We start from the raw sequence: 27,027 nt of genomic DNA, 5'->3' as shown, positions 1-27,027 counted from the left end.
ATAAATATCTATGTATATATGTATTGTTATAAATTATGTTAGGCTTTAGTATCTTAAATTATTTATTTTATATTTTGTGTATGTGTGAGCATATACCATGTGTATGGGGGTACTCAGAGATGCCATAAGAGGGCATTAGATGCGCTGAAACTGGAGTTATGGGTGGTCGTGAGCTGCCCTGCCTGAATTCTGGGAACCAAACTCAGGTCCTCTGGAAGAGCAGCAAGTGGCCTTACCCACTGAGCCATCTCTCCAGTCCCACGCTTCATCTGGGCTGGGTTCTGACTCGGATGATAGACAGCTGCTTATGGCTTGGGGATGCCGCCAAAGGAAACGACAGTGACTCCACAGCTAACGTTCTCCAAGAGAAACCAGTGACTCAGGACAGTACTAGGCGGCAGCTGGCAGAAAAAGATGCTGCGGTTCTATTGAGATGTCAAATCAAAGCTCCATCTTCTGACTTAGTCACCGAGATTAAGCCTTGCCTGCAGGTCTAGAATTACCTTACTTTGAGTATCTGTCCTCATCCTTAATCTTTTCCATAGTGAATTAAAATTTACCAAACAATAGGAAAAAAAAGATAGTGTACTCAGTTGATTCTGTACAATTATGTTGACACTGGTAACTAAGATGATTAACAATGAAAAAGACAACCAACTTAGGTCAAGCCAGTGTGATGGTTTGGCTAAATTTAAATGTCTGCTATTAAAAGATCTAAAGCAACTATCCTAAAACTAATCAGATGGAAAAGAAGGTAGATTCTATAGGTAAATAGTGCTTTTCTCTACCTAGACACCACTTTTTAACTCTAACCAAAACCTACACTGAAGGGTACCCGTACATTAAGAACAGCAAAGGCTGCTGGCACGGTGAGGGTGGACAGAATCTCACGACTGAGCAGAGAGATAGTGATCTTCGATCGGCAGCCAGGGACTCCAAATGATTTCAGAGCTGTTAAAAAAAAAAAAAAAAAAAAAGGACCGTACCTCCGCCCTGATATTACCCTCACCTTCCTTGGTTATTTGCAGTTTCACTTCCTGACCTTGCAGTTTCACTGTGACAAGTAACTAGTGCAGGGAATGCTCTATCCTTTCCCTCTCTGTACATGAAGGGCCAGCACGGTCTCCCTCCAAAGGTAGCACACATTCTCCCGTACCTGGTGACACTAAAAATACAACGGATAACTGGGGACCGGGAAGGGTCTGTGAGAAGGATGGTAGAAGAGGAGTCAACAGATATGAGCAAGGCATGCTGTCTGGATGTTTGAAAATACAGTGCCAAACTGACTAATGTGAACAATGAATGTGATAATTGAAGGAGAAAAACTCAGTTTAAAAAAAAAAAAATCCAGCACTTGAAAGACAGGAACAGAAAGATTGTGAATTCAATATCTGTCACAGCTACACAGTAAATCGGAAGCCAGCCCAGGCTACAGAGGCTGTTTCACAAAACGAAACACAAAATAGAAAGAAACTACACAATTTGTGTAGTTGAATCAATGAGTTTTACTGGGGTTACTTACAGGAATAAGAGTGAGGGGTTAGTTACAGAGGCAGAAATGACTCAAAGACAGCCACATCGACAAAGCTCACCCCAGCAAGGGTGACAACTAACAAAAGCTGGGAACCTGGAACACACTGCAGGCCGCTCAACAGGTTGTGGAGAATGGCCTTTCCAAGTGACTCTAGTCTTAAACCGCCTTCCAGGCAGCTCAGCTGGTTTCAGAGTCTTCTTGGCAGGTTGGCTTATCGGAGAGCCTTTGCAGCTTTTATCGCTTACTCTGGCAGGGAGGGGCATAGTGAATCTGGTCAGTGTCCTTCCTAGGTGCCTCAGTTGGCCTCTTTTAGGCAACTGGGCTAGTTTCCACTTCTTCCAGGCAGCTAGTCTGGTCTCATGGTCTTCTTTACAGCTTTTATTGCTTACTTTGGCATGGAGGGGCCTAAGGAATCTGGTCAGTTTCAGGAACTTTCTGAAGCTATTTTGAGTTGTTTACCTTCCCAGTTTAAAGAGCATCCCTGAAGGTTGGAATGTTTCAGTCTAGAAGGGAACTGTCACACAACAGCTCTAAAAGAGTCAGACCAAGTTCTGTCCTCGAGGAATAACTCTGCACTTCGATTTCTTCAGGATGGTCAGCACAAATTTTGAAGTGATTAGTGGCATGAAGAGGTACGACACCCAGACAGAGAACCAAAGATGGGCCTATCCATTTAATAGCCATGCTATATGACTCCTTTAAAAAGAAATTTCAAAAAGTGGAGGTCCATAGGAATACAACCACATGGAATGAAACTCATAAAACTGGATGAGATTTTACAAAGAACCAAAGAGAAATTTGAGAAGGAAAAGACTGAAGTCGATAGCCTCAGCCTAGACAGATGGCTCAAAGGTTAAGAGGGCATTCTGCTCTTGCAGAGAAGCAGAGTTTGGTTCCCAGCACTGACATCAGGTGGCTCACAACCATCTTTAACTCCAGCTCCAGGTGACCTGACAGCTCTGGCCATCTTGGATACCTGAATTCACATGCACATACCCACATAGACACTCACATAATTAAAAACAAAATTAAAAAGAAAATTTTAACTCTTTGTAATCTATGGATTTCTGAAGTATGTTCTACGGTATAAAAGCAGAAATATGAATAGTAGTTGTAATTTCTGCACTTTGCTGCTAAAAGGAGGCTTGTGAACAGACATGGCCACATGGGGAGAATCATCAACTTGAATGGACCATGTGGCAGTCAATTTAACATGATTTCTAATTTGAATTGGTGGACTCCATAAAGTAGACCACCCTCATCACTGTGGAAGGACATCCATCACCCAATCTGTTGATGGAACTTGAACAGAACATAGAGGTTGCCTTCTTTTTCTAGTTGTACTGCTTGAGCTGAGAAGTCTCATCATTGCCTATAAGATGACTTCTTAGGCTGGGAAGTTTAACAACCAACAGCTTCCCCTCATTCTCAAGCCTTGTGATGACTAACCTTAATTGACACACTAGAATCACTGGGAGGAGAGTCTCAGTGAGGGACTGTCTAGATCAGGTTGACCGGTGGATGTGTCTCTGGGGATTATGTTAATTGAATGGAAAGACCTGCCTACTGTGGGTGGTACCACTTCCTTATACGACTCTTGGGCACAGGATCCTGAACTGTGTACAAGTGGAAAAAATTCAACAAGCACAAACATGCGTGTATTTATTTATTTTCTCTGCTCTTGACTGTGGATGGGTCTAGCTGCTTCAGTTTCCTCCATGTTTATTTCCCACAATCACGGACTGTTAACCCAGAATTATGAACCAAACCAAGCCTTTTCTCCTTTAACTTGCTTTTGTTACAGTTGTTTATCACAGCAACAGGAAATGAAATTAAGACGGGCCTTTATAATAGCACTGAATTATTATACCTCCACATCTACTGTGTCTCCATCTTGAGAAAGCAAGTGATATGGCTTCTCAGGCTTTGCAACCATGTGGACTCATCCTCAGTATTGTAGTTAGTTAGTCAATAATTCCTATGAGGCCCTGCTGAAGAAGCCCAATACACTAGCCTTCCTATTCCAGACTTTTCTAGATTGTATTTGTGTTCAAAATTAAACTATTTGCCATAATTATCATAATATTTGGGTATAGCTCCATGCTTTGGTAAGTACAATTTAGTTACTTTCATATCTATTTGCCAGTAGCAGGATCCTGGAGTCCCAGAAATATTCTGCTGGTTTTTTAAAAAAACATTTTAAAAGAAATCACGTTATGCACACAGTAATGTATTATTTATGAGAACCCTGTGAGGCAGACACCACAAAGGGTACTATTTATACCCTGCATTCCAGATGAGGCAAAGCCCAGTGCTCCTGAGCACGTAACTGGGAATACCAACACTACCAACAGAATACTAAATCTTGGATTTCATACTCAGTACTGGTAGGGTTTTTGTTTTCCTATTACTGTAATGATCTGGAAAAATACCTGTCCACATTCCAGACATCCTGCAGCATCATTTTTAAAGGTCCTTTCTTCATAATAGGTCATGCTAGTACATCTGTGTGGTTGACTGTCTCTAATGAAAGGCTAGCCTTCATTTCTATGAATGTGGGCAGTGGCTGCCTGTTGCTAATATGTGGTAGAAAAAAACTACAAGGGTATGATTAATTTTCTGAGTAAAAAGATGGAAACTTTCATAAAATTGGTTTTGTTTTGTTTTTTGACACAGAGACTCATACTGTGGCCCAGGCTGTCCTGGATCTTAGTATGTAGTCCAAGTTAGCCTTGAACTCATAACAGCCCCCTGTAGTTGGTTTTGTTGTTTTTTTGTTTTGTTTTGTTTTCGACTCTTCAGGAGCCTGCCACCCCGCTCCCAAATAAATCCAAGGAGACTTAGTCTCACTTATGAATGCCCAGCCTTAGCAGCTTTTCTAACTTAAATTATCCCGCTTCTCTTTAACGTTCTGCCTCTGGGCTTTTTACCTTTCTTTATTCTATATTCTTTCGTCCCTTCTTACTCTGTGGCTGGCTGGGTGGCTGGGTGGCTGGGTGGCTGGGTGGCTGGGTGGCTGGGTGGCTGGGTGGCTGGGTGGCTGGGTGGCTGGCTTTTGGTATCCTCCTCTCCTTTTCTTGATCCTTGCTGTTTCTCTTTTTTCTTCTCTGCCTGCCAGCCCCACCTATTTCTCTCTCCTGCCTAGCTATTGGCGGGCTTTCAGCTCTTTATTAGACCAATCAAGTGTTTTACACAGGCAAAGTAACACAGCTTTACAGAGTTTCATAAATGCTTTATTGTTGATCTCTCCTTATGAAGTTAATGTTTCTATTGTAACAAAATAATAAAAAAAAAGGCTAAAAGAAATTCTAAAGGCATGAATATCTTCAATATTGAAAAACACCTTAAAATAACTCTGGGCTAATGGGAAGGTAGTTCTATTGCACATTTATCTCTCTCTGCTCTACTACCATCTCATAAGCCAGTACCACTAAGAGCAAGAGAGCTTGGTGGCTGCAAACACCCCATCAGCCCACAGTACTCTCCAACACAGAGGTGTGGTTTTAAAAGCACTATCCTGGGTCCTAGGGCAACCAGACTGTTGGCTTGTTTGGCACCAATGGCTCCTTACAGGATATCTGGCTTCATTCCCTCTTCCCTTTTAAGCTACTGATGCTCTATATTGAAAGAGTTCAGTGATGCACTTTTAAAAGGTCTTTCTAGTATTGTGGAACACCCCTATAATCTCCGCACAGAGACAAAAGGATGAGTGTCTTTTCAAGGTTTGCTCAGACACACAGTGAGCTTTGAGACAGCCTCAGTTACATAGCAAGACCCTGACCCCAAATTAATTAATAGAAAAATAACTTCCTGTGAAAACCAGAAGGAGGCATGTTTTCATCTACACATATGCACTCAGAGTTGTCACGATATACACACAGCACCAAGAAAATGGAGAAAACTGTGAATTCATAGTTCTTCACTTAAAAGAGTGATGCACATGCATTTAAGGCCTGCATTCCAGCGTCAGAGGCAAGCAAATCTCTGTGAGTTCAAAGCCAGCCTAGTCTATATAGTAGATTCCAGGCCTGCCAAGGCTACATTAATTAGCAAGACCTCATCTCACACACATACATACATACATAAATAAATAAACAAACAAATACATAAATAAGAAAAAGAAAATGAAAGATCTCTACAATTCACAAAGACAAATATTGTATTTTTAGTCTCATGCGTGGAATCAGGATTTAATAAAATGCACACAGGAAAGTAGGAGGGGTCTATTTAGAAAGAGGGAGGGAAGAAGCTAACATGTGCTAGGTTTGCCTTTGTGTCCCCAGTGCTGTTGACAGGGATTGCTATACTGCAGTATCCAGTGAATGGTAATGTGTGTGTTTAGAGGTAGAAGGAACCAGATGTGCAAACACTTGAGCTGCAAACTGTATCTAGTGGCCAGCATAAGGACACAGAGCCTTGCTTTCCCTTCTTCTTCCTTGTCTGTTCCAGAGGCCAGATTCTATGAGGAAGTTTGAGAATGACCAGTGTGATTACATTATCTGAGAGTTATATAAAAACACCTATCTCTCTGAGGGTGATGGAATGAGAAATAAAAACTAACCCATATTTAAGATATAAGATACTTTGTGGGCTGGAACAATGGCTTGGTAGTTAAGAGTGTACAAGGTTCTTGCAGATGACCAGAGTTCAATCCCTAGATCCACGTTGGCAGCTCACAACCTCCTGTAATGCCAGCTCATGGGAATTCTGATTCCCCTTGCCCCTATGGGCAACTGCAATGAAGTTTACATGCACATCATTAAAAATAATAAATTTCTTTTTTAAAGGTTTAAAAGCAGCTTACTTATGTAGAAAGTAACTCCCCCCCAAAAAAAAGCATTGTTTTAATATACAGAACCATGAAGAAAAATAAAATATTGTTTCAGAAAATAAAGATTACAAGCATTTTTGCACAAAAATGTTGATTATTTGCTTTTTAAAAGATAAATGCTTTAAATATAAGAAAAAATACAGACTATGTTAAACAAAGAAACAGGCAGCAGCCATAATAAAAGATGAAATAAAATTTAAAACAAAATTATTATCATAGATAAAAAGGACTTACTAATGATATAATGCCAAATCAATCATAATATATATTTTTATACTATATTTATAAATATAATATATATATTTAAATTCAAAGTTATATGTGCCAAAAAACACAACTCAAAATTTCATAAAGCAAAATTTGGATATGAAACATATTTTACATGTTATTATTTATCAAAATAGATAATATGCTAGCTGATAATCACATATAAACTTGTTTAAAAATTTTATGGAGTATCGGGAGGCAGAGAGACAGATCTCTGCTCTACAGAGCAAGTTCTAGGACAGCCAGGGCTACACAGGGAAACTCTGTCTCAAAAAAAAAATCTTATATATTTTAAACACTTGAAGTACAAAAATAGCTAAAGAATTATCAAATGTTTGAAAATTAATAAGGACATATCTACATGACCTATGTGTCAAAGCATAAATCACAGTGAAAATTAAAAATATTATATTAAAATATGACATCTCAAAACTTAGGGGCTAAGGTATATGGTTTTCAAACAATAGAATATTTAATACTCAGTGATCAAAATACAAGAAGGAAAACTAGAAGTATTCACCAATCACGGAAATGGTTAAGCTAGAAATCTAAAAAATTGTCCAAAGGATTAATAGAAATTCAGTGAGGTCTCTGGATGAACAATAATCAATTTTGTTTTCATATGAAGACAAAAACTGCTTTTGTTATTGTGCTATTGTTCTGAAGAGACACTATGACCAAGGCAACTCTTATATAACCCCTATGGGGTTTGCTTACAGAGAATTAGTTCATTATCCTCAAGTCAGGAAGCATGGTGGTAGGCACGCATGTGCTGAGAATTTACAACCTGATCCACAGGCAGCAGGTAGAGAAAAAGACTCTGAGCCTGGTTTAAGCTTTTGAAATCTCCACCTCCACTCCCCCAGTGACACACCTCCTCCAACAATGCCACACCTCCAGATCCTTCCTAAACAGTTATACTAACTAAGGACCAAGCTTTCAAACATTTGAGCTTATAAAAGTCATTCTCATATGAACCACTACAAAAACTAATTAAAAAATAAAGTTTACAAATATCTTTACAATAACACTAAAATATCAAGAAATATATATGTGTACATAATAAGAATTTATATATACATAAATACACCAGTATTATATATACTCACACATATGTATATATAAGAATCTTGTATATACATATTATATATATATATGTATATATGTGATTCTTACAGAAAACTACAACACATTACTGAATACTTTAAAAATGATCTGAATAAATTTTGTTTTCAGTGAGGTTTGTTGGTTGTTAATAGATTAATAACCTCAGTATTGTCATATCAGCTCTATCTTAATTAATATTGATCTGTAAAGTCATTACAGGAGTGAAGGGAAGGGTGTGTGTGTGTATGTGTGTGTGTGTGTGTGTGTGTGTGTGTGTGTGTGTGTATGCCCATGTTCACTTGACTTGACAAACTGATTCCAAAATTTACGTGACTATTCAAGAGTAAAAATAATAATCATCTTTCATCTTGGAGAAGAAATAGAAAGCTTTATGAGACCATAGATATGCATTTCAAATCTTTGCAACTAGAGTAGTTTGGTAATGGGACAAACACAGACTAATAGACCAATACAAATTAAAAAAAAATAAATAAATCAAGTGCCACACCTATAGCTGTCTAAATTACAGCAAATCCCTACTGACATACAAAATGCATATGGTGGTTATCAGTAGAATGCATAGTTTGCAATCTACTCAATTAATAAAATAATACATGACAATATGTACATGTAAAATTCTAGTCACAACAACATGAATGAATTTCTGAAACATAATATTGAATCCAGATATTTAGAGAAATGTAGCAGGGGAAGCAAAATGTACCTATGACATTAGATATACTAGTTTCTTTGAAGAGATTTATGGAGTATAAGAGTCATAAACCAATCTTTGGGTTTACTAATAATGGATATTTTTATTTGGATGATGTTTCCTGGGTGGGATACATATGTAAAGCTGTATTAAGCTTAGCTTAGCAATGTATCTCTAGGAGGAGGGAAAATGAGAGGAAAGGGTGGGAAGAGGGAAAGAAGAGAAAATTATAAAAGAAAATTAAGAAGTAACCAAAGGAAAGAAAACAAATGAAAAAGAAAGAAATCTCAGGAGAATTTAAGGAGAGAATGGCCAGCAGAGCTGGGGAGGGAAACAGGCAGAGTTCCGTTGAGTTTAGCACAAGACATACACCGTTGAGTGTTACTGTGAAGAAAGAGACAAATGCAGTACTGGGGGAATAAAAAGGAAGAAACCATTACAAGAGCTATAATTTATCAATTTCTAATCCAGGCAGGGAAAGAAAGGCTAACTAGGGAAGACTGAACAAGGCAACAGTACTTCCATAAGTAAAAATAGGCTATAGGTTATTCATCAATACTCACAAAGTCTGTCTCCAGTCCATTGAAACCTAACTGAATTCCATGTGCTGAATTCAGCTAGAAAATCGCTCCTTTGTTTTTGTTTGTTTATTTGTTTTGTTTTTTGTTGTTGTTTTGATTTAGTTTGTTTTTAATCAAAAGAGAGACTTACGTTTTCAGTGAAATACAGAAAATCACAATGAATAAAATTTGAATTAGTCAACTCTTCACTAAAGATTAGCCAGCCATAGAAGAATTTGTTTAGCATTTCTAGCTAAGTGAAAGTTTATAGAATTGTTTGCCTTGGAGATGCATTCTCATATACAGTCCTAAACTCAGAAATTAATTTGTCCTTTGTCTACAAAGTCACATGCAATTATGCTCTTTGATAAATGTGAAATGCTAATACTTTTTTTGTTGTTGTTTCATGAATTTTGGTGTTGTTACAGACATTTTGGTTATCTTTTTTCCTAAATCTATTTTTTTCTGAAGATTTACAGCAACCAAAAGACATGAGTTTGTTTTATAATGCACCATAGCCAAGTGTAGAACATTATGTTCATGCATATAACATGAATTCAAAGAATAGTTTAAAGTTTCAGATTTACTAGTAACACCATCAATATAAACACATATTGTGCACAGACACATACAGAACACAAACACACACACACACACACACACACACACACACACACACACACACACACACACGCACACGGAACACATCAGCTTCCCTCCCGGAAAGAATACACCACTTACTATAATGTGCTGATAAGGATCTATGAATGACATTTTGGCCCCAGCTGCAGAGATTCTCACACCTCCTAGGTCTTCTCTGGTACTCTAGCTTCTTTAAAGCCTGTAAAACAAATAATCATCATCGTTAAGTTTCATTCTGGACTCAGTCCCAAGATTTAAATCATGGTGACTAGACACAATTGGAAATGAAAGTGTACTAGAGTAGATCAGGCGGACTGAGCTCTCTATATATGTGACTAAAAATACGCACACATCTTGTAGGTGAATGCTAAGCATATTTTGATACTACTGTTTAACTTGCATATTTATTTGTTAATTTTTTTTCAAAAGTTTTATTGTTGCTACTGTTTTGGTTTGTTTCTGTTTGTTAAGTATATGATGAGCCATTTATTGAATTTCAGAAAATTAAAATTATTTTAGGGGGACTGGAAAGATGACTGAGCACTTAACAGCACTGTAGTGCTCTTGCAGAGGACGTGAGTCCACTTCCCAGGACCCACATGAGGGATGTCACAACTACCAGTAGCTCTAACTACAAGACATATGATGCCCTCTTCTGACCTTCACGACTGTCTACACTCACACACACACTCACACACATTTATGCATAACTGAAAAGATATAGACTTCTTTCAAAAATATCATGTCATATATAAGTAAATATTTCATGTTCTTTACTTTTTCAGTTGGCCAGAATTACATAAATTCACAATAAGAAAGTAATTGCTTTTTCACTTTAGGTATTGACTTGCAAATTTAAAATGCATTCATGTTGAACATGAACTTTGGTAATGGAATTTGAATTTTTTTTTCACTTCTAAGCCCCCAGTTTACGTGAAAACAGTTAAGTGAAAATATTTTATTTTATTTTATTTTATTTTATTTTATTTTATTTTATTTTATTTTATTTTATTTGAAGTATGGTTTCTCTATGTAGACCTGGCTGTCCTGAAATTTGCTCTGTAGATCAGGCTGGTCTCGAACTCAAAGATCCACCTCCCAAGTGCTGGGATTAAAAGCATGTGACACCATAAAAATATTTTAATAGAAAAAAGTATTCTCTGTATTTTTTCCATAATTCATTCATATTAAATTAAGATAAAAATTATTCAATGAAGGAGATACACAGTCTGCTGAAGAAAATAGTCATCAATGATCTTACACTGCTGTGACACCCTGCAAGCAAGATGTGTTCCTTTGTTTAACAGTGGCATTACTGTTATAAGGGTACTCAACTGCTTTCTTCTGATTGGTTCAAAGCCTCCTCCACAGGAGGGAATTTAGACCTGGTACTGTCAAGCTGGCCAAAACTCCATGGTGGGGGAAGTCATAGGTCCTAGGAGGTGCCTACTCCTGCTGTTTTGCTAAATAGGCATATAAAACCAACTTCTAAATAAAACTACATATTAGTGCTGATTTCAAGCTTTGGCTGACAAGCTTCTTTTTGTATAGGGCAGCATTCTTAATTGGTCAAAGAGTTAAGAATAGCTGGCTGTTAAATTCTTAGCCCTAAATGGGTCATCTATATCATCCCTTGATGCTAAGGCTCAGGGAACATTGTGGAAAAGGTAACAGAAAGAATATGAGTGAAGGTTGGGAAACAATATGTGAAACACTGTCCTGAACATGGCAAAGCTCTTAAACTTAGAAACTCACAGCGGCAGTGGCTGCTTGCCAATACCAAGCTCATTAATATTTCATCATGGATGGAAAGGGGCTCATAAGATCTGAACTCAATATATTGAATTCTTGGTTCTTCTATCTCCACCTCCCTAGGGCTGGGATAAAAACAGTGTAGCACCATGCCCAACTTAAACATAACTATATTTATTTTTTTAGTCATGCAGTTTTTACATTTATTTTTTGTGCATGTGACAGACTGTACCTCTGTGTGTGTGTGTGTGTGTGTGTGTGTGTGTGTGTGTGTGTGTCTGTAAATGTACATTGCATGCATGTGGAGATCAGGGGGTGACTCATAGGAATCATTCTTCTATGTGGGTTCCAGGGACCTAATTCATGTTGCCAGGCTTGGAGTCAAGGACATTAACCTATCAAACCATATCACTAGCCCTGCTAATCATACCTGTCTATTAGGCTGAAGATGGATATGGTGTTTTAAATCATTTTAGTCAAAGTGAAGCCAAGCTATCGTTCTGATTTTCTTTCAATAACCCAATATAAAATTGTTGTGGGATTTTGTGTGTGTGTTCATTTTGTTTTACATTGCCCTACTTTAAACTTAAAAGTTTGCTAGGCATGGCAGAACACACATTTCTAGCACTCAGAGGTAGAGGCAAGAGTATCAGGCATTCAAGTCCAATCTAGGCTTCATGAGATTTTGTCTCAACTTTCTCTCCCCACAAAAAGAAAATTTTGATCATAAATGATCCTATCATCAAGCACCTCTGTGTTACAGTTTGAGTATTTGGCTCTACCAAAAATCATTTTGACATTTAGTTTCCAAAGGCCCGGCATAGTAGAACATGCCTATAATCCCAACACTTGGGAGGTAGATATGGTAAAATCAAGAATTCCAGGTCATCTGCTATATGGAGTTTGGAGTCATCCTGGGCTATATGAAACCCTGTATTTAAATTTTTAAAAAGAAGATAAATGTAATTGCTAATGTGGTGGGTTTGAAAAAAAATGGACCCCAAAGGGAATGGTGTAGATGTAACCAACCGTCTTGTTAAATAAGAAACACAGAACCAATGTAAAAGAGAAAGCCAAGAGGTCAGAGCCCAGAGCTAAAATCTCACCCTTCCTCCTGAGAGCTCCTAGCTTTCCGAAAAAAAGAGAGCTATATCCTGTCTGTCCATCTTTTCATAGTATTTTGTTCTGCCTTCTCATTGGTTGTAAACCCAAACACGTGACTGCCTCGTCACTGTCTGTATGTACAGCCCCCCAGGTCTTAAAGGCATATGTCTCCAATGCTGGCTGTATTCCTGAACACACAGAGATCTATGGGATTAAAGGCATGCACCACCACCACCACCACCACGACACTCTGTCTATGGCTCTAATAGCTCTGACCCCCGAGCAACTTTATTTATTAACATACAATCAAAATCACATTTCAGTACAATTAGAATACCACCACAGAATGGTACTATTAGGAGGTGTGGTTTTGTCGGAGTAGGTGTAGCCTTGTTGGAGAAAGTGTGTCACTGTGGGGTTAGACTTTGAGGTTTCCTTTGCTTAAGCTACACCCAGTGTCTCAGACCACTTCCTGTAGCCTGCTGATCTAGATGTAGGCATCTCAGCTCATTTTCCAGCACCATGTCTGCCTGCATGTTGTCATGTCTTGCCTTGATGATGATGTATTGTACCTCTGAACTGTAATCCAGCCCCAATTAAATGTTGCCCTTTATAAGAGTTGCCAGTCATGGTGCCCCTTCACAGCAATAGAAATCCTAACTAAGACAGCTAATGTCAGAATGTTAGGCTTCTGCCTCAGCTCCTTCCTCTAGGTTCCTGCTTTGAATTCCTGCCCAGGCTTCCCTAGCTGATGAGCTGTAACATGGACTTGGGAGTCAAAGAAACTGTTTTCTCTTCTGGTTGCTTTTGCCCACAGTCTTTATCATACCAATAATAAAGGAAACTAAGACAGTGGTACTAACAGCTGACCTAAGCATTAAAGGGGATAAACTGCATGTAAACTGCACCTCTCTCTCACTCTGCTAGTCAATGTTGATTCATGTTTCTCTGTTTTCCTCTTATAAATTTTCTTAATAAGCTATATATTGCAAACATACCATCAGTATTATTTCTTTGTTGTGCTATGCTCTGCCTCTGCCTTGCCTCTAAGTATTCTTGACACAGCATTTTAAAGTGAACAAATTACAGCACTAAAAGACACAGGCAAAATTATACACTCTGGGATAATTTGTGACTCTTGTATTTATGTTATAGCTGTGCATTTCTTGTGTTACAAATTCATTAATTGATAGAATCCTGTTTAGCTTTTACAATTACCAGGACTTTGTAAGCTATTGCTATTTTATCTTATTTAAAGTGGCCAATAGTAACACCCAGGTATAGTAATATACATTTGTAATAATAGCACCCAAAATGCTGAGGCAGTACAATCTGCAATTCAAGGTTAACCTGTGCCACACAGTGAATTTCAGGACAGTCTGGGCAACTTAGCCAAATTAAAAAAAAAAAAGTAAAAGTAAATAAAAGCCAACAGGGACTGGTAAGATGGTTTAGTAGTTACAAGGTCTCTGTTCCTCTGCTCTTGCAATTCCCAGCAGCACAGAGTGTGTCTCATAACCACCTGTAAATACGGCTCAAGGAGATCCAACGCTGTCTTCTGGACTTTTCAAGCACCGGTACTTAAATGTGCACATACTTCCATTCAAACAAAGGTATGGACACATAATTAAAATTTAAAGTAAGACCCAAACAAATAAAATAAAATAAAACATGATCAACATAGTTGACTTGCCATTACAACTGATATTTCTGCACTGATATTTCTATGAGTTCAAAGTATGTTTACATAAAGAAGAGGAACATCTCCTTATGTACAACACATTGTGAAATATGGAGAATTGAACTAGTTCCTAATGAGAGGCTTCACACCTACTGAGGAGCATTAATGGTACTGGAAAGCACTGTATACATTACCAGGGGAGAAAAGAACTCATCACTCAGCTATAAACTGTAGTAGAATATTATTTTAAAGTGTGTTACTTTTGTTTATGTTGCATTTCTTTAACTCTGTGAAGCTGTGTTACTGTGCCTGTGTAAAACACCTGTTGGTCTAATAAAGAACTGGCCAATAACAAGGCAGGAGAAAGGATAGGCAGGTCTGGCAGGCAGCGAGAATACATAGAAGTAGAAAACTTAGGGGAGATCTAAGATCTAGGAGCCAGAGAAGGAGGAGGACTCCAGGGGTCAACCACCCAGCTACACAGCAAGCCACAGAGTAAGAGTAAGATTAACAGAAGTTAGAGTACGGGAAAAGCCCAGAGGCAAAAGGAAGATGGGATAAGTTAAATTAAGGAAAGCTGGCTAGAAACTAAGCCAAGCTAAGGCCAGGCAATCATAATTATAATTAAGTATAAGACTCCATGTGTTTTATTTGGGAGCTGGGTGGTAGGAGCCCACGAAAAAGAGTTTAAAAAAAAAAAAAAAACCAACAACAATAAACCCTGCAACCTCAAACAGTGACCTTCCTGCAAGATATACTGGTCCAACAGTGACACAAATGTTATAGAAGTAACCAACTACTGTTATTAATTGGATTTGAGACCCATCTCTAAGATGGAGCTCATACCTGACACTGCAAAAGTGGAAAAGAACCTGAGACTAAATAAGTCATGGGCCCAAAAGGTAAACTTCATACTATTATTCTGCTAAATGAACATAGCAATAAAATGACTCCTAATGACACATTACTATACCCATAGATGAGTGCATCACTAAACCCTCATAAGAGAAGCTTCTTCTTATAATAGATGGTAATTAGCACAAGGAACCACAACTGGACAATGTCCAGAGAGCGAGAGACTTTGGGGCACTCAGCCCTCAATGGGATGTCTTCATCAAATACGCAAGGCTCGGGGATCAATGTGGAAGAGAAGGGGGAACCATTGTAGGGGCCAACGGTGGTGGATGACTAAGGAAACAGTGTCTTCCAGATACAACAAGGCTAATACACTTATGAACTCACAGAGACTGTGACAACATACACAACACCTGCACAGGTACAAACAAGACAAAATCCCAGCACTGAGAAGGAGAAGTAGATACAGAGTTCTACGCCTAACCAGGAAGCTATGTGTGATTGATACCTTCTGGGAAAGGGAAATTCATTTTCTCCAATAGAATGACAGCTACACTCCAGGGCAGGCAACATGCCCAGGAATACTTGGCTAACATAAGAGAGACTCGGTGCTTTTATGTGCTTTTTGTTTTGTTTTGTTTTGGGTACTTTTTGTCTCGCTGGGTTTTTTGTTGTTATAGTGGACAGGATCCATATTGGAATTCTATGAAAGCAAGGAGGGTTATGACTGGTATTCCCACCAAAATTGTTCATGTTAAAAACTTTAGGTGGGCTGTGAAGAAGTTCAGTGGTAGAATGTTTGCCTAGCATGTGTGTGGCCAGTGGACTTCTATAGTGACTTCCATTCATAAACTGCAGCTTTAGAAAAATATGAACATTTCTCTGTGGACATCTGTTCATTCATGCAATAGCTGTATCATTGGCGTCTTTTGTTGGAAAGGCATGCAACACTACATTCTTTGCTACTGCCACAATCTCTACATTCTGATTTGACCAGCAAATGAGTCTTTCATACTTACTTACTGCAAGCTAAAACAGGAAACCCTTTTTCTGCCATACTATAACATACATGTGTACATGGATATATAAAAATGTACACGGAAGCAGGCTTAACGTGATACTTTCACTAAGAACAAAGCACACTATTTGTATTGCCCCACTTGATTAAGTGCTAAGAGCAGCCCACCAAATTGATTTCATGACTCAACACTGTTAGACCGATCTAAAAGACTTCAAGATTAGGTTTTCATCTACTTCCTCATTCTATCCCATCTCTATCCTCTTTTCTATTCCTAACTATATAGGTTTTCTTTACTTTCTTCAAATGTAGGCTGCTCTCTTGGATGCGAAGCTCTAACCTACCTCTTTCATTCAACCACCTATTTAACAACTATTCAAATAGAACATTCAGCTACTGTCTATCAATCATATTCCAAAGTCCTAGGGGCAAAACGACAATTGAGCTAGCAAGTCATCTCTGTAGGGACTTCTATTCTGCAGAGCAATCAGAAAATAAGTGATACAAGAGGAAAAAGCAAGAGTCTCCCAAAGCTAGGCTCTGGAAAGGGGCTGGCCACAAAGGGCAAAGGAGTAGGCTTAGAATATAATGTTCGCAGCAGGCATGTAGAGGAAGTGAGAGGAGTCCTGTATCTGGTAAGTAAAAACCAAAGCAAACGTGGTTGATGGCGAGGTTAGAAAGCAAGCAGGGCCACATCCTGAAGACCTCTGTTTTACAGCACTTGTGCACCAGCTAAACTTGACCCATGCTTCAGAGCTCAGCTTCAAGGTCACTGCCATGGGGAAACTTTCTGCGACCTTTAGAGCATGTTGGATTTTGTTTGTATTTGTCAAGCCTTTCATTCCCCTTCCAACATGTCTGCTTCACTCCAGGAACTAAAGACAGACGTATAAAGTCAGTGACCGTGTATACCTTGTCTGCGCAGCTGTTCTGTGTGCGAGCATGGTGCCTACAACACAGCAGGTTGAAGATAAAGATGTGTTTAATGGCTAGATATGTGATGGACAGAACTAGGAACAAGGCCAAGTGCATTCATGAAGGAAATTCTCACAATAACACTGTTTTCAGTGTTCCTCTTGTTCATGCTTAACTATATTTAAACAGCAAACAATACTATAAATGAGTCTCTACTTTAAAAAATAAAAAGAGGAACAAGTAAAATTCCACACGGAGTGAGATGGCTACTCATTTTGAGGAAATCTGTTGCTGGGGTCAAAAGCCTGGTGTCAGCAATTTTATTTCCTCTTTTCATATCCAGTAACTCCATTCTTAACTACCGTGTTCACCATCCAAATATCAGCCAAAACCACATCCTCCAGCCAGACGTGGACAGAGACTTTCCTGGTACTCATGTCAAAGGCAGGAAATGTGTTCAAGATAGTTAACAGGTTAATTACACAACTAATACTCCTTAAATTTTTCCATTATTCTTTGGTAAGTTCATACATGTATACAACATGCTTAGCTCCAACTAATATTACTAAATCATCCCCTGTCTCCCTTTGTCCCCTCCTCTCTCAAACTACTAGGTTAAGAACTACAAGATAACTAGATATTAGGCAAACATGACTCATGGCATTAATCCCTTAGTCCTAGAACAACTTCCTTTTTCCTTTTCTCCTTTAATTCCATCCAGGTCCAAACTTTTTCCAGCCCTAATGAAACTTCAGGCTGCCTTAGGAGATTTCTGTTAACTTTTGCAATAAACAAAAATGAACTCATAGATTTAGATGCCAGGTCCATTTACAGGAGAAACCAGAGCCTACTGCAGGAAGACAAAGTGTGCTCACTGCCTTCTTCACTCCTCCCTGATCTAATATTTCTTTTGCTGTGGTAAATATTTTTATTTCTTTTACTGTGGTAAAGTACCCTTACACAAAGAAACTTAGAGGAGGCCAGGCTTTATTCAGCTTACAATCATAGGTTCCAGCCCATCATTGAGGGCCGGTCAAGGTGGGGAATCAAATAGTCACATCACATCCAGAGTCCAATCCCCAGAGCCAAATAAACTGGTGATGCACATCTGTATCTCAGTACTAGAGAGACAAAAGCAGGAGATCACTGGTCCAAGGCCATCTTCAGCTACATGAGTATGAAGTCAGTTTGTGCTACATAAGACCCTGTCTCGAAATAAAAAAAAAAAAAAAACCAACAAAATCAACCAATCAACCAACCAAACAAACCAAAAAAAAAAAAAAGTGCAATATATAGAGTACACCAATAATTCACTTTTAGTGTTTTTATCTCAACAAGAATACTTTAGGGTCTTGGTCAAAGCTTCCACTTTGAGGGTTGAGTATCAAGCCAGACCAACTTCTAGAAGAGCCAGAGAAAATAATTTGAAAAATTCTTGCTGTAGAAACATTGACAAGACAGAAATGTCACAAGCAATCACTTAACAACCCTGAAACTAATGAAAAAACTTAGGACAAATGAACAGCATTTTTCCAATATACCCAGAACCAGGAACAATGGAGGTCTATGACATTTTCGGAAGGTGTTGCTCCTACCCACCCCAGTTCCTCAGCATGAAGTTCTAACTAGGAAAGCAGGGCAGCCTTGAGAATGCACAGCTCTGCTGCCTTGCTGGTCCGGGCTGGACAGAACATGGAAAATTCCACAGCCCAGAAGTTGTCAGAGAAACCAAAGATCACAGAAACAAATACCAGATAAGTCTCATACTAACATGGGATCCACACTATCTGGGACAAGACAATAGATCATCCAGAAAATTAAAAATAACAAACAGAGCCATGTGTAAGGCTCCAGCTACAACCCTCAACACAACAGAGGGAGAGAGGTTGGCTGAGAGAGACCGTGGTAAGGTCCAGATGATTCCTGGTGTGCTGAAAGAGTGTGAGCAAGGCTATGCCATGTGAGGGTCCTAGGTAGAGAAGGAAAAGCAGGGGCTGGAGGGATGGCTCGGCTGTTCAAGGCTAGACTCACAACCAAAAGTATATGCCTTAAACTTATGAGAAGGAAAAGAAGGCAGGGACTTACAAACTCCCTGAACTTAAAAAGCATTCTTCAAGTCACATGCAAGTCAGATACAGCAGAAACATCCTCATTTAAGATGCTTAAGTAAACCGTTGTCAAGGCTGACAACTAAGCCTTGCTAACCCAGAAAGAACCCTGGGAAAACAAGACAGAAAGTAAAAGCAAGAATGGGGTTGGGGTAACCTGAGTAAACATGCTTGAGGCAGAGCACAATAGAGTACATCTGTGAATAAGTTGAGAGGTCTAAAGCAAATCAACAGTAGCATTAACTTTCCCATAGGAAACATCAGAAGCAAGACACCATAACATACAATTTACACCTTGATGTGCAATCTAGAATTATTTTCAAAATTAATCATAAGAGGGCCAGGGAGAGGGCTCATCTGGTAAAGGTGACTGCCACCAAGTTTGAGGACCTGAGTTCAACCTGTAGGCTCCACATGGTGGAAGGAGGAAGCCACTCCTGCGCACTGTCCTCTGACATCCTCTGCACAAGCTCCTTGGAAAACACAGACATAAATACACTAAACAAATAAACATAATAAAAATTACAAGATTTTAAAAACAAATAAATAAATAATGAAAAAGGACACAAAACCAGTGTGGATCCTACCATAAAACTTTCCAGAAGAGAAAGAGAAGAAAAAAAAATGGCAATAAATATTAGCTGAAATTTCCCTGGTTTTGATTTAAAAGCATATCAATAAAGCTCAGTTCCTCCAAGTGGGATAAATACAAAGAAGACTGATGCCTAGACACATAGCCAAACTGTTGAAATCCAAAAAATATAAAGAATAAATTTAAGAGCAAGAAAATAACAGCTGCTCATGCATGAGATAATGGAAGATCAACAGGCAGATTCTCATCAGCACCCACAGCAGCATCCTGAGGGCAGTGGGACCACATATTCAAAGTACTGAAAGAATCAAACCACACACTGAGCATACTGTAGCCACCAAACTCTCTTTTAGAAATAAGAACAAATACAGATATTACCACAGCAATAAACACAGGAAGGATTTGTAGAGCTAAAATAAAAAATAAAAAAGTAAATTAGTAAAAGATACAGAACCTAAACCTAAAACAACATGTGTGTGTGTGTATGTGTGTGTGTGTGTGTGTGTGTGTGTATTTGTTTGTATTTCTGAAAGTGCGTCTGTGTGTCTGTGTTCCTAGGTGTGTTTAGTGTCAAGAAACTAGAACGTTTATCAGGAAAAGGGAAGGAAAAGACCCTAAGGGAGATGAGAAACAAAGAGGGTGGTGAGCATGCCTACTTAAAAATAACTGGGAGATGTTAAAGGACAGGAACTACAGCTTTAGTATGAGGACACTAACATGCATGAGGCCTTGGTGTCAGAACAAGGAGGGAGGGAGGAAAGGAGAGAGGGAAGAAAGCTGGGAAGACAGGAAATGGCAAAGAAAGTTCTTCAGGTTGAAAAGAATTGACAGTAGACAATAACTCAAATCCACACAAAGAAACAGAAAACACCAATAAAGTTAAAACTTTTAAAAAATAAATAAATATACTTTCTTCTCTTTATCTTTATGCCATAAAATGATAAAATTACACTGAGCTAATTTAAAGAGGCTATGTGTGTTTGCGTGTGTGTAGATTTCTTTTGTAAGCATGAAAATTGCATCACAGAGAGAGAAATGATAAATGTAGCTATACTGGAGCAGGGGAAAAACATCAGATGGTCTAAATCCATAGGAATAAATAAAGAATACCAGCCTCGGTAAAATGCAGATTCATACCAAATAGTCTATAAGCATAATGTTTAGTTTTATCTCTACATTTTATAAAGGCATGAGGTTTATAGAAACATATTACATAGCACTGGATTTATAACACATGAAGATATGACATACTGGAAAGCAATAGCACAAATAAGTGAAGAAGAATTGCAACTACAAACAAAGACTACAGATTGTTATTAATTATATGAGGAAGACTGTAATAAATTAATACATATAGCTTAATTCCTAGAACAACTAACAAACTCACTCAAATATCATTGAAATATTAACAAAACAATTTAAATGGGTTTCCAGACCTACCCCCCCCAAAAAAAAAGAATCACCAGAAAATAGCTACAGAGTGCAGGAAGCAGAAGAATAGAAATAAGTAAATATGAAATGAGATGTAGATAGATAGAAACCACAATGGAAGGTGAAAATCCAATCCTATCTCTATTAACAATAAATGTGAGACTAGATAAGGCGCCACAGATCTGTAATCCCAGCACGTGGTAGGATGAGTCAGTAGACTTACAGGTTCAAAGTCAGCCTGGTCAGAAAGAACCCTGAGAGCTGTTGTATCTGCTTTTGCCCACCAGAACTAAATCATAAGACCCTATTGCTTAAGGCACCACATAGTTGGATACAAGACTAAGAAAACTCAAGCTGAAACCAGGCTGGAAGCTTCTTCCTCACAGCTAGTTAGTTTTCATAGCTTTAAAAGGTGTCATGCAGGTTCTTGGGCTGGTGAGGAAGAATTATCATCAACAGTCTCACTCGGTTATGAACACTGCATGCTGTATTATCCACAAGGAAAATTGTGCAATAGTGGCATGAATCCTATGGGGCAACCAATTACTTCCTAATTGGATTTGAGGTCTGCTCCATAGGAAAGAATTCATGTCTGGTACTGTAAACATTTTCAAAAGCCAGTGGCTGGTGAGGTCACAGGTCTTGCTGGGGATGACACCATGGTTGGTTCGGTTTAAGAAATTGACATGATGGTTTGTCAAATTGCCTTACCAATATTTATGTTTATGTTTATGTGCTGGTGTCAGCTTTGATCAAGCAACTTCCTTTTTCAATGAGTAGAGGTTACTATACAGATTCACCATTGGTCAAAGTGCTAAGTATAAGGCATCATTGAATGCTCAGCCATCCATGTCACCTTTCCCAAAGGCTCAGAGAGCACTGTAGAACAGAGAATAGAAAAAAATGCAAGAGCCAGAAAAAGGGGTAGAGTGTATGGAAGGCTGTCTTTTGGCCATGACATAGTCATCATCCTCTTGAACTCTTAACATCTGTAATCACCTAAACAGGACATGCACAAGATAGGGACAGGCAATGTCTTGTCATAGAGTAGGATAGGGTTCATGAGGCCCAGCTCCTCTCTGAGAACCCACAGTCACCTAGTGGGTACTAAAGGAAAGAGACATTTTTTTGAGTGGTGTAGGCACTGGTCAATTGTCCATCCTTCTGTAAATAACTCTTCACCCATGCTCCTATAAGTAATGCTAATAAAATCCATTGGTTCCTAGAAGAAGCCTAAAACAATAAAACATGAAAGTACAAGGGAGTACTCACACTAGTCAGCAAAAAAGAATGGGATCAGAAGAAGCAAGAAAGAACAACAGAAGGTAATGAGGAGTGAATGCAATCAGAACACATTATAAACACGTTTGAGAGTACAGCTGTGAAGCATATCATTGTATATGCTAATAAAAATCTAAAAGTAAACACATGTGTGAATGAAATAAGTAAAGGGCAACCACATTGCAAGAAACTCTCTCAAAAAACAACACAGCTAAGTTATGTACATGGATTTGACCTCCAGTCAAAAATGAATGGCTTTCAGACTAAATAATACTAAGGACTGTAAAAATCTGAATAAACTCCGTATACTTTAGTATTATAGTATACTTATAATGCTGCACTGATGTCAGTGTCCTGGCTTTGGTAATGTGCTTTGGCTATATACAATAGGGGAAACTTAGTCAAAGGCACACAGGACTCTGCATAACACTTTAGGGATTTCTTATTTTAATTATGTCTAGTTGATTTTAAAATCCAGTGCATGTGATAGGGACTGTAGTGATGCATGCCCTTAATCTTAGGACTCGGGGGCAAAGGAAGGTGGATCTAGGAGTTCAAGGTCAGTCGGGGCTACATAGTAAGACCCTATCTCAAAAAAGAACTGTCAATAGACCTCATTTATATGTACAATTGTCATTCCGGGAAATAACAAAGCAGTCCCAAGGGAGCTGGGTTAGTATATGATCACTTCTCCTCAGGACAAAACCATGTGTAGTTACTGTCAGTGATTCCATTTTCAGTTCTCGTTGGGAAGCAGCTTTCACTCACCCACATTCCCCTCCTGTCACTGGCAGTAACCCCAGCAGATACTTTAGGTTTCTGTGGTATGAAGACATCTCTGACCAACTCTCCATTTTAAACCCTCGGAAATTGCCTTTACCCCCACCATTAGCTCAGGCCTGGAAATCTCACTACAACTAAGTTGCACAACCATTACAATGAGTGTTCACAAAACAGAAGGCTTCCCCTCATCCCTTCCAACGAGGCTAAACAACCAGTCTTCCTGAGTAAAGACTATCTGGCAAGTCTGCAGTAAGAGATATGAAGCTCATGGTTGGGGGGTTTTGTCTTGTTTTTTCCCCTTTTTCTCCCATGCCCTATAATTAGAACCCTCCAGAATACTCATGAGAGGAGGAGAATTTAGATACACTTCCCAACACACACTTGCTGGTGCCATGCAACCATTGGCTTTCAACGGGTGATTAATGCCATAGTGTCTGACCAAGGCCCATTTAGTCATGTCAGAGCGACACAGGCTTCTCAGAAAAAGTGAGTAAAAACTCTAAGGCCAGCCTGAAGCATAGTGTCACTTCTGTCTCTCTGCAGAGGGTGATGTAACAAAGGGAGAAGACCCTATCATTAAAGCTGCAGCATCTGGTGGCCAGAAGGACAGGGATTATATTCCCTAGGCAGTGACATGAGGTTTCACAACATAGTGCCACCTTCTCAGCCCCAGAGCCAAGTAGAGCTCGCTCCCTCTCCCATCCTGACCCTCCATTCATTCCGCTGCGTGAAATGAGGAAGTGGTCCCTCCATCTCACAGACTCATTGGGAGGAGAACATGAGCAAACGTATGAAAACTCCAACCACAAGCAAATGAAATGAATAAAATAATGTATTGTTGTGTATAAAGCTGATGCTTTCCCAAAACTGCCTCACCTCTGAGAGAGGCGTTTGGCTCTAGGGAGAGCTCTAAGAAGCTTGCAGTCGGCCAGTTTGTTGAGCAATTCTTATAAGAATCAAGTGCTTTTTTATGGTCAACAATGAGTTTTTAACAGAAAATACAAAGTGCTTACAGTTCCAATCCACTAGGATTTTAAAAAGTAAGAACACTGGGCCACGGGCTCATCTGATGCTAGAGCCACAGTTTTCTCCATTATGCTGGAGAAGCAGATATTCTGAAAACAAAAGCCCTTGGCCCTATGTCCCTTCAGCATCCTCTCCAGAAATGCATAGCCACTCAGGCATTACTGAAGTTCTGTTCCTGAATGGTTTGGATGATGCTTTTCTATTTTAACTAAAGCTAAGTGAAGCTTTCTATACCCACAGGCAGAGAAAAATGAAGAACAATAGGAATTACAATAGATAAATACCCCAGGAATGGTGGCACACACCTTTAATCTCAGTACTCTGGAGGCAGAGGCAGGTAGGTCACTGAGTCGGAAGCCAGCCTGGTCTGCACAGCAAATTCCAGGTCAGCCAGAGCTACATAGCGAAACCCTATCTCAAAACAAGCCAATAAAAAGGTAGTTAAATGTATAAGACCTGTACAAGAACTGTCCCCCAAGCCACATTACTTTAGCACAGACAGCCTGAGGGTTCTTGGCTCACTAGGAAACAAAAATATACACTCCCAGACCCAGGCACAGGTTATTAGCTAGGTGGGTTTCTCAGCCCAGGTACATAACTGCAGAGCCTGCCTAGCAATGTCACAGTGAGGTACCTGGGCCGTGTGCTGGGACCATGGCTCTTCCTTTGGAGCGGATTTTTTTCTTTCCTCTCTACTTTCTCTGTTAGGTCTCTACGCTTCTCCCTAACCTCCCACATGTACCTTCCTAAAACCTCACTCTAAACCCACAACCACATAGAAGCACAACCACATACAGAGCACAACCACATACAGAACACAACCACATACAGAACACAACCACAGAGAAGCACCACGTACAGAGCACAGCCGCGTACGGAGCACACCCGCATACTGAGCACAGTCCCATACGGAGCACAACCATATAGGGAGCACAATCCCACACAGAGCACAAGCGCATACGGAGGAACCAGCATACAGAGCCCATTCCAGAGTTTCAGAGAAGGAACAAGAGTCCACGGGAAGCGGGGAAGGAAATGTTTCCATTAGGTAAAGGCTCAACCGCTAGAGACTCTCCAGCTGAGCTGTGGCTCTCGCTGGAGCTGCCGGCCTGCCACTCAGGGTTCTGCATAAACGCTCTGTGAGGAAAGCCCTCTTCTTAGATCTTCTAGCTCAGACCCGTGTGTGTCTACGGGAGAGCTCGGCACAAGCCGTGTACCTCATTACACGGAGGGGCCCTAACTCTGAACCGCACGAGGAGAGCTCTACTTCCTTCCCCCAGTTCTCTAGTTGGACCAGGGGTGATGATTTAACTACTCTCGATGAAAGGGTGAATAAGCATATGAGGACTTTTCATAGCATACTTGGGGAAACTACCGGACTACAGATGAAGCCATGTGCTGAGAATGAACACAAGGAACTCTCTATTCATAGAATCTAGAATAACAAACTGCTCCGTATATAAGCAATTGTTAGTTTCGGCACTAATCTTTTCTATATTAAACTTCATTTTTGTGATAGAGCTGTGATCGATCAAATTGATTTCATTGGATGTTGACAAATATTTTGAACTGTTTTCTGTGCTGCTGAGCTTTCCTTTCCTTTCCTTTTTTTTTTCTTCTCTCATACAACACACCCCTACCAAAGTTCCCCCTCCCATCTTCCTTCTCCCGCAAATCCTCCCTCCTCAGTTTCCCTTCAGAAAAGAGCAGGTTTCCCAGGTTTATCAACAGAACACAGAGTAACAAGTTATGATTAATACACACACTCAGGGAGACGGGGCTGAAGGATCTCTGTGAATTCGAGGCCAGCCTCGTCTACAGAGTGAGTTCCAGGACAGCTAGAGCAACAGAGAGAAACCCTGTTTTGGAAAAAAAAGAAAAAGAAAGAAAAGAAAAAATATTAATACATACTTGTTAATCATTTCCCAGATACTTTGTTAAATATTGTACACATACTATCTCATTTATTTTTCTTAGCAAAGTTGTGATTATTATTAACATTTTTAAGATGAAAACAAACTAGGTGTAGAAGACGAATAACCAGTCTACCTGACAACTCAAACTCTACATCCATGTTACGGAAAAACATCTCTCCCAAGTAGTATGAAACATTAACAGGACTGAGCCAGCCCTGGAACTGTGACCTGCCTCATAACAATTCTTTCTACTTCATTCTGACATGGCAAATAAGATACTAAAGATCGAGGAAGTTGACTCAGTGTGAAAAGACACTTGCTGCCAAGCCTGGTGACTTGAGTGCAATGACCAGGACCCACACGGTGGAAGGAAAAGGGCCAACTCTCTGAAGTTGTACTCAGACCTACACACACACACACACAGAGAGAGAGAGAGAGAGAGAGAGAGAGAGAGAGAGAGAGAGAGAGAGCGCACAGCTGCTGTACACAGCAATGTCTACACACACACACACATGCTCACAAAATAAACATAATTTTTAAAAGACATGACATCCAGAAACATTTGGAAATTACATGTTAAGAAATAGAGTTATTAGAAAGCCTTAGCAAAAAGGTGACATGTTTTCCTAAAAAAAAAAAAGAAAAGAAGGAAGGGAGGGAGGGAGGAAGAGAGAGAAAAGTACTGCAGCCATGTGAGTAGCCTTCATTCCCTCAGCCAGGTCTTCAGCACCCCCTCTCCTTGCTCACAGTGATGCTCTCCTCACCTAGTCCCCACATGTCTCTTCCCTCTTCTTGTATTTCCCATGTGTGTGTCTCTGTGTGCTTACATTTTCTAAGAGCAGAATACCCATCTAGGTGTTCTCCTGTGATGCTCTTGTCTTATGGCCCCTCTGACTGATCTTGTTTTAAATT

The 27,027-nt window shown here is 39.4% G+C and overlaps 1 protein-coding gene across 3 annotated transcripts in view; it reads right to left on the bottom strand.

Annotated features, from left to right (window-relative positions):
• Pla2g4a (phospholipase A2 group IVA) overlaps nt 1-27,027 on the bottom strand; it is a 277,980-nt gene that overhangs the window by 104,806 nt on the left and 146,147 nt on the right. For all 3 annotated transcript variants that reach the window (XM_028874724.2, XM_028874723.2, XM_037211339.1), the window contains exon 2: nt 9,753-9,852. In XM_028874724.2, coding sequence (XP_028730557.1) covers nt 9,753-9,785 — 33 coding nt within the window. In that variant the 5' untranslated portion in view covers nt 9,786-9,852. The remainder of the gene's footprint in view (nt 1-9,752; nt 9,853-27,027) is intronic.

Source organism: Peromyscus leucopus, chromosome 15, assembly GCF_004664715.2.
Source record: "Peromyscus leucopus breed LL Stock chromosome 15, UCI_PerLeu_2.1, whole genome shotgun sequence".
NCBI lineage: Eukaryota > Metazoa > Chordata > Mammalia > Rodentia > Cricetidae > Peromyscus > Peromyscus leucopus.
Note: the sequence above shows the minus strand (reverse complement) of the source record. Positions and strands in the feature narration are given on the sequence as shown.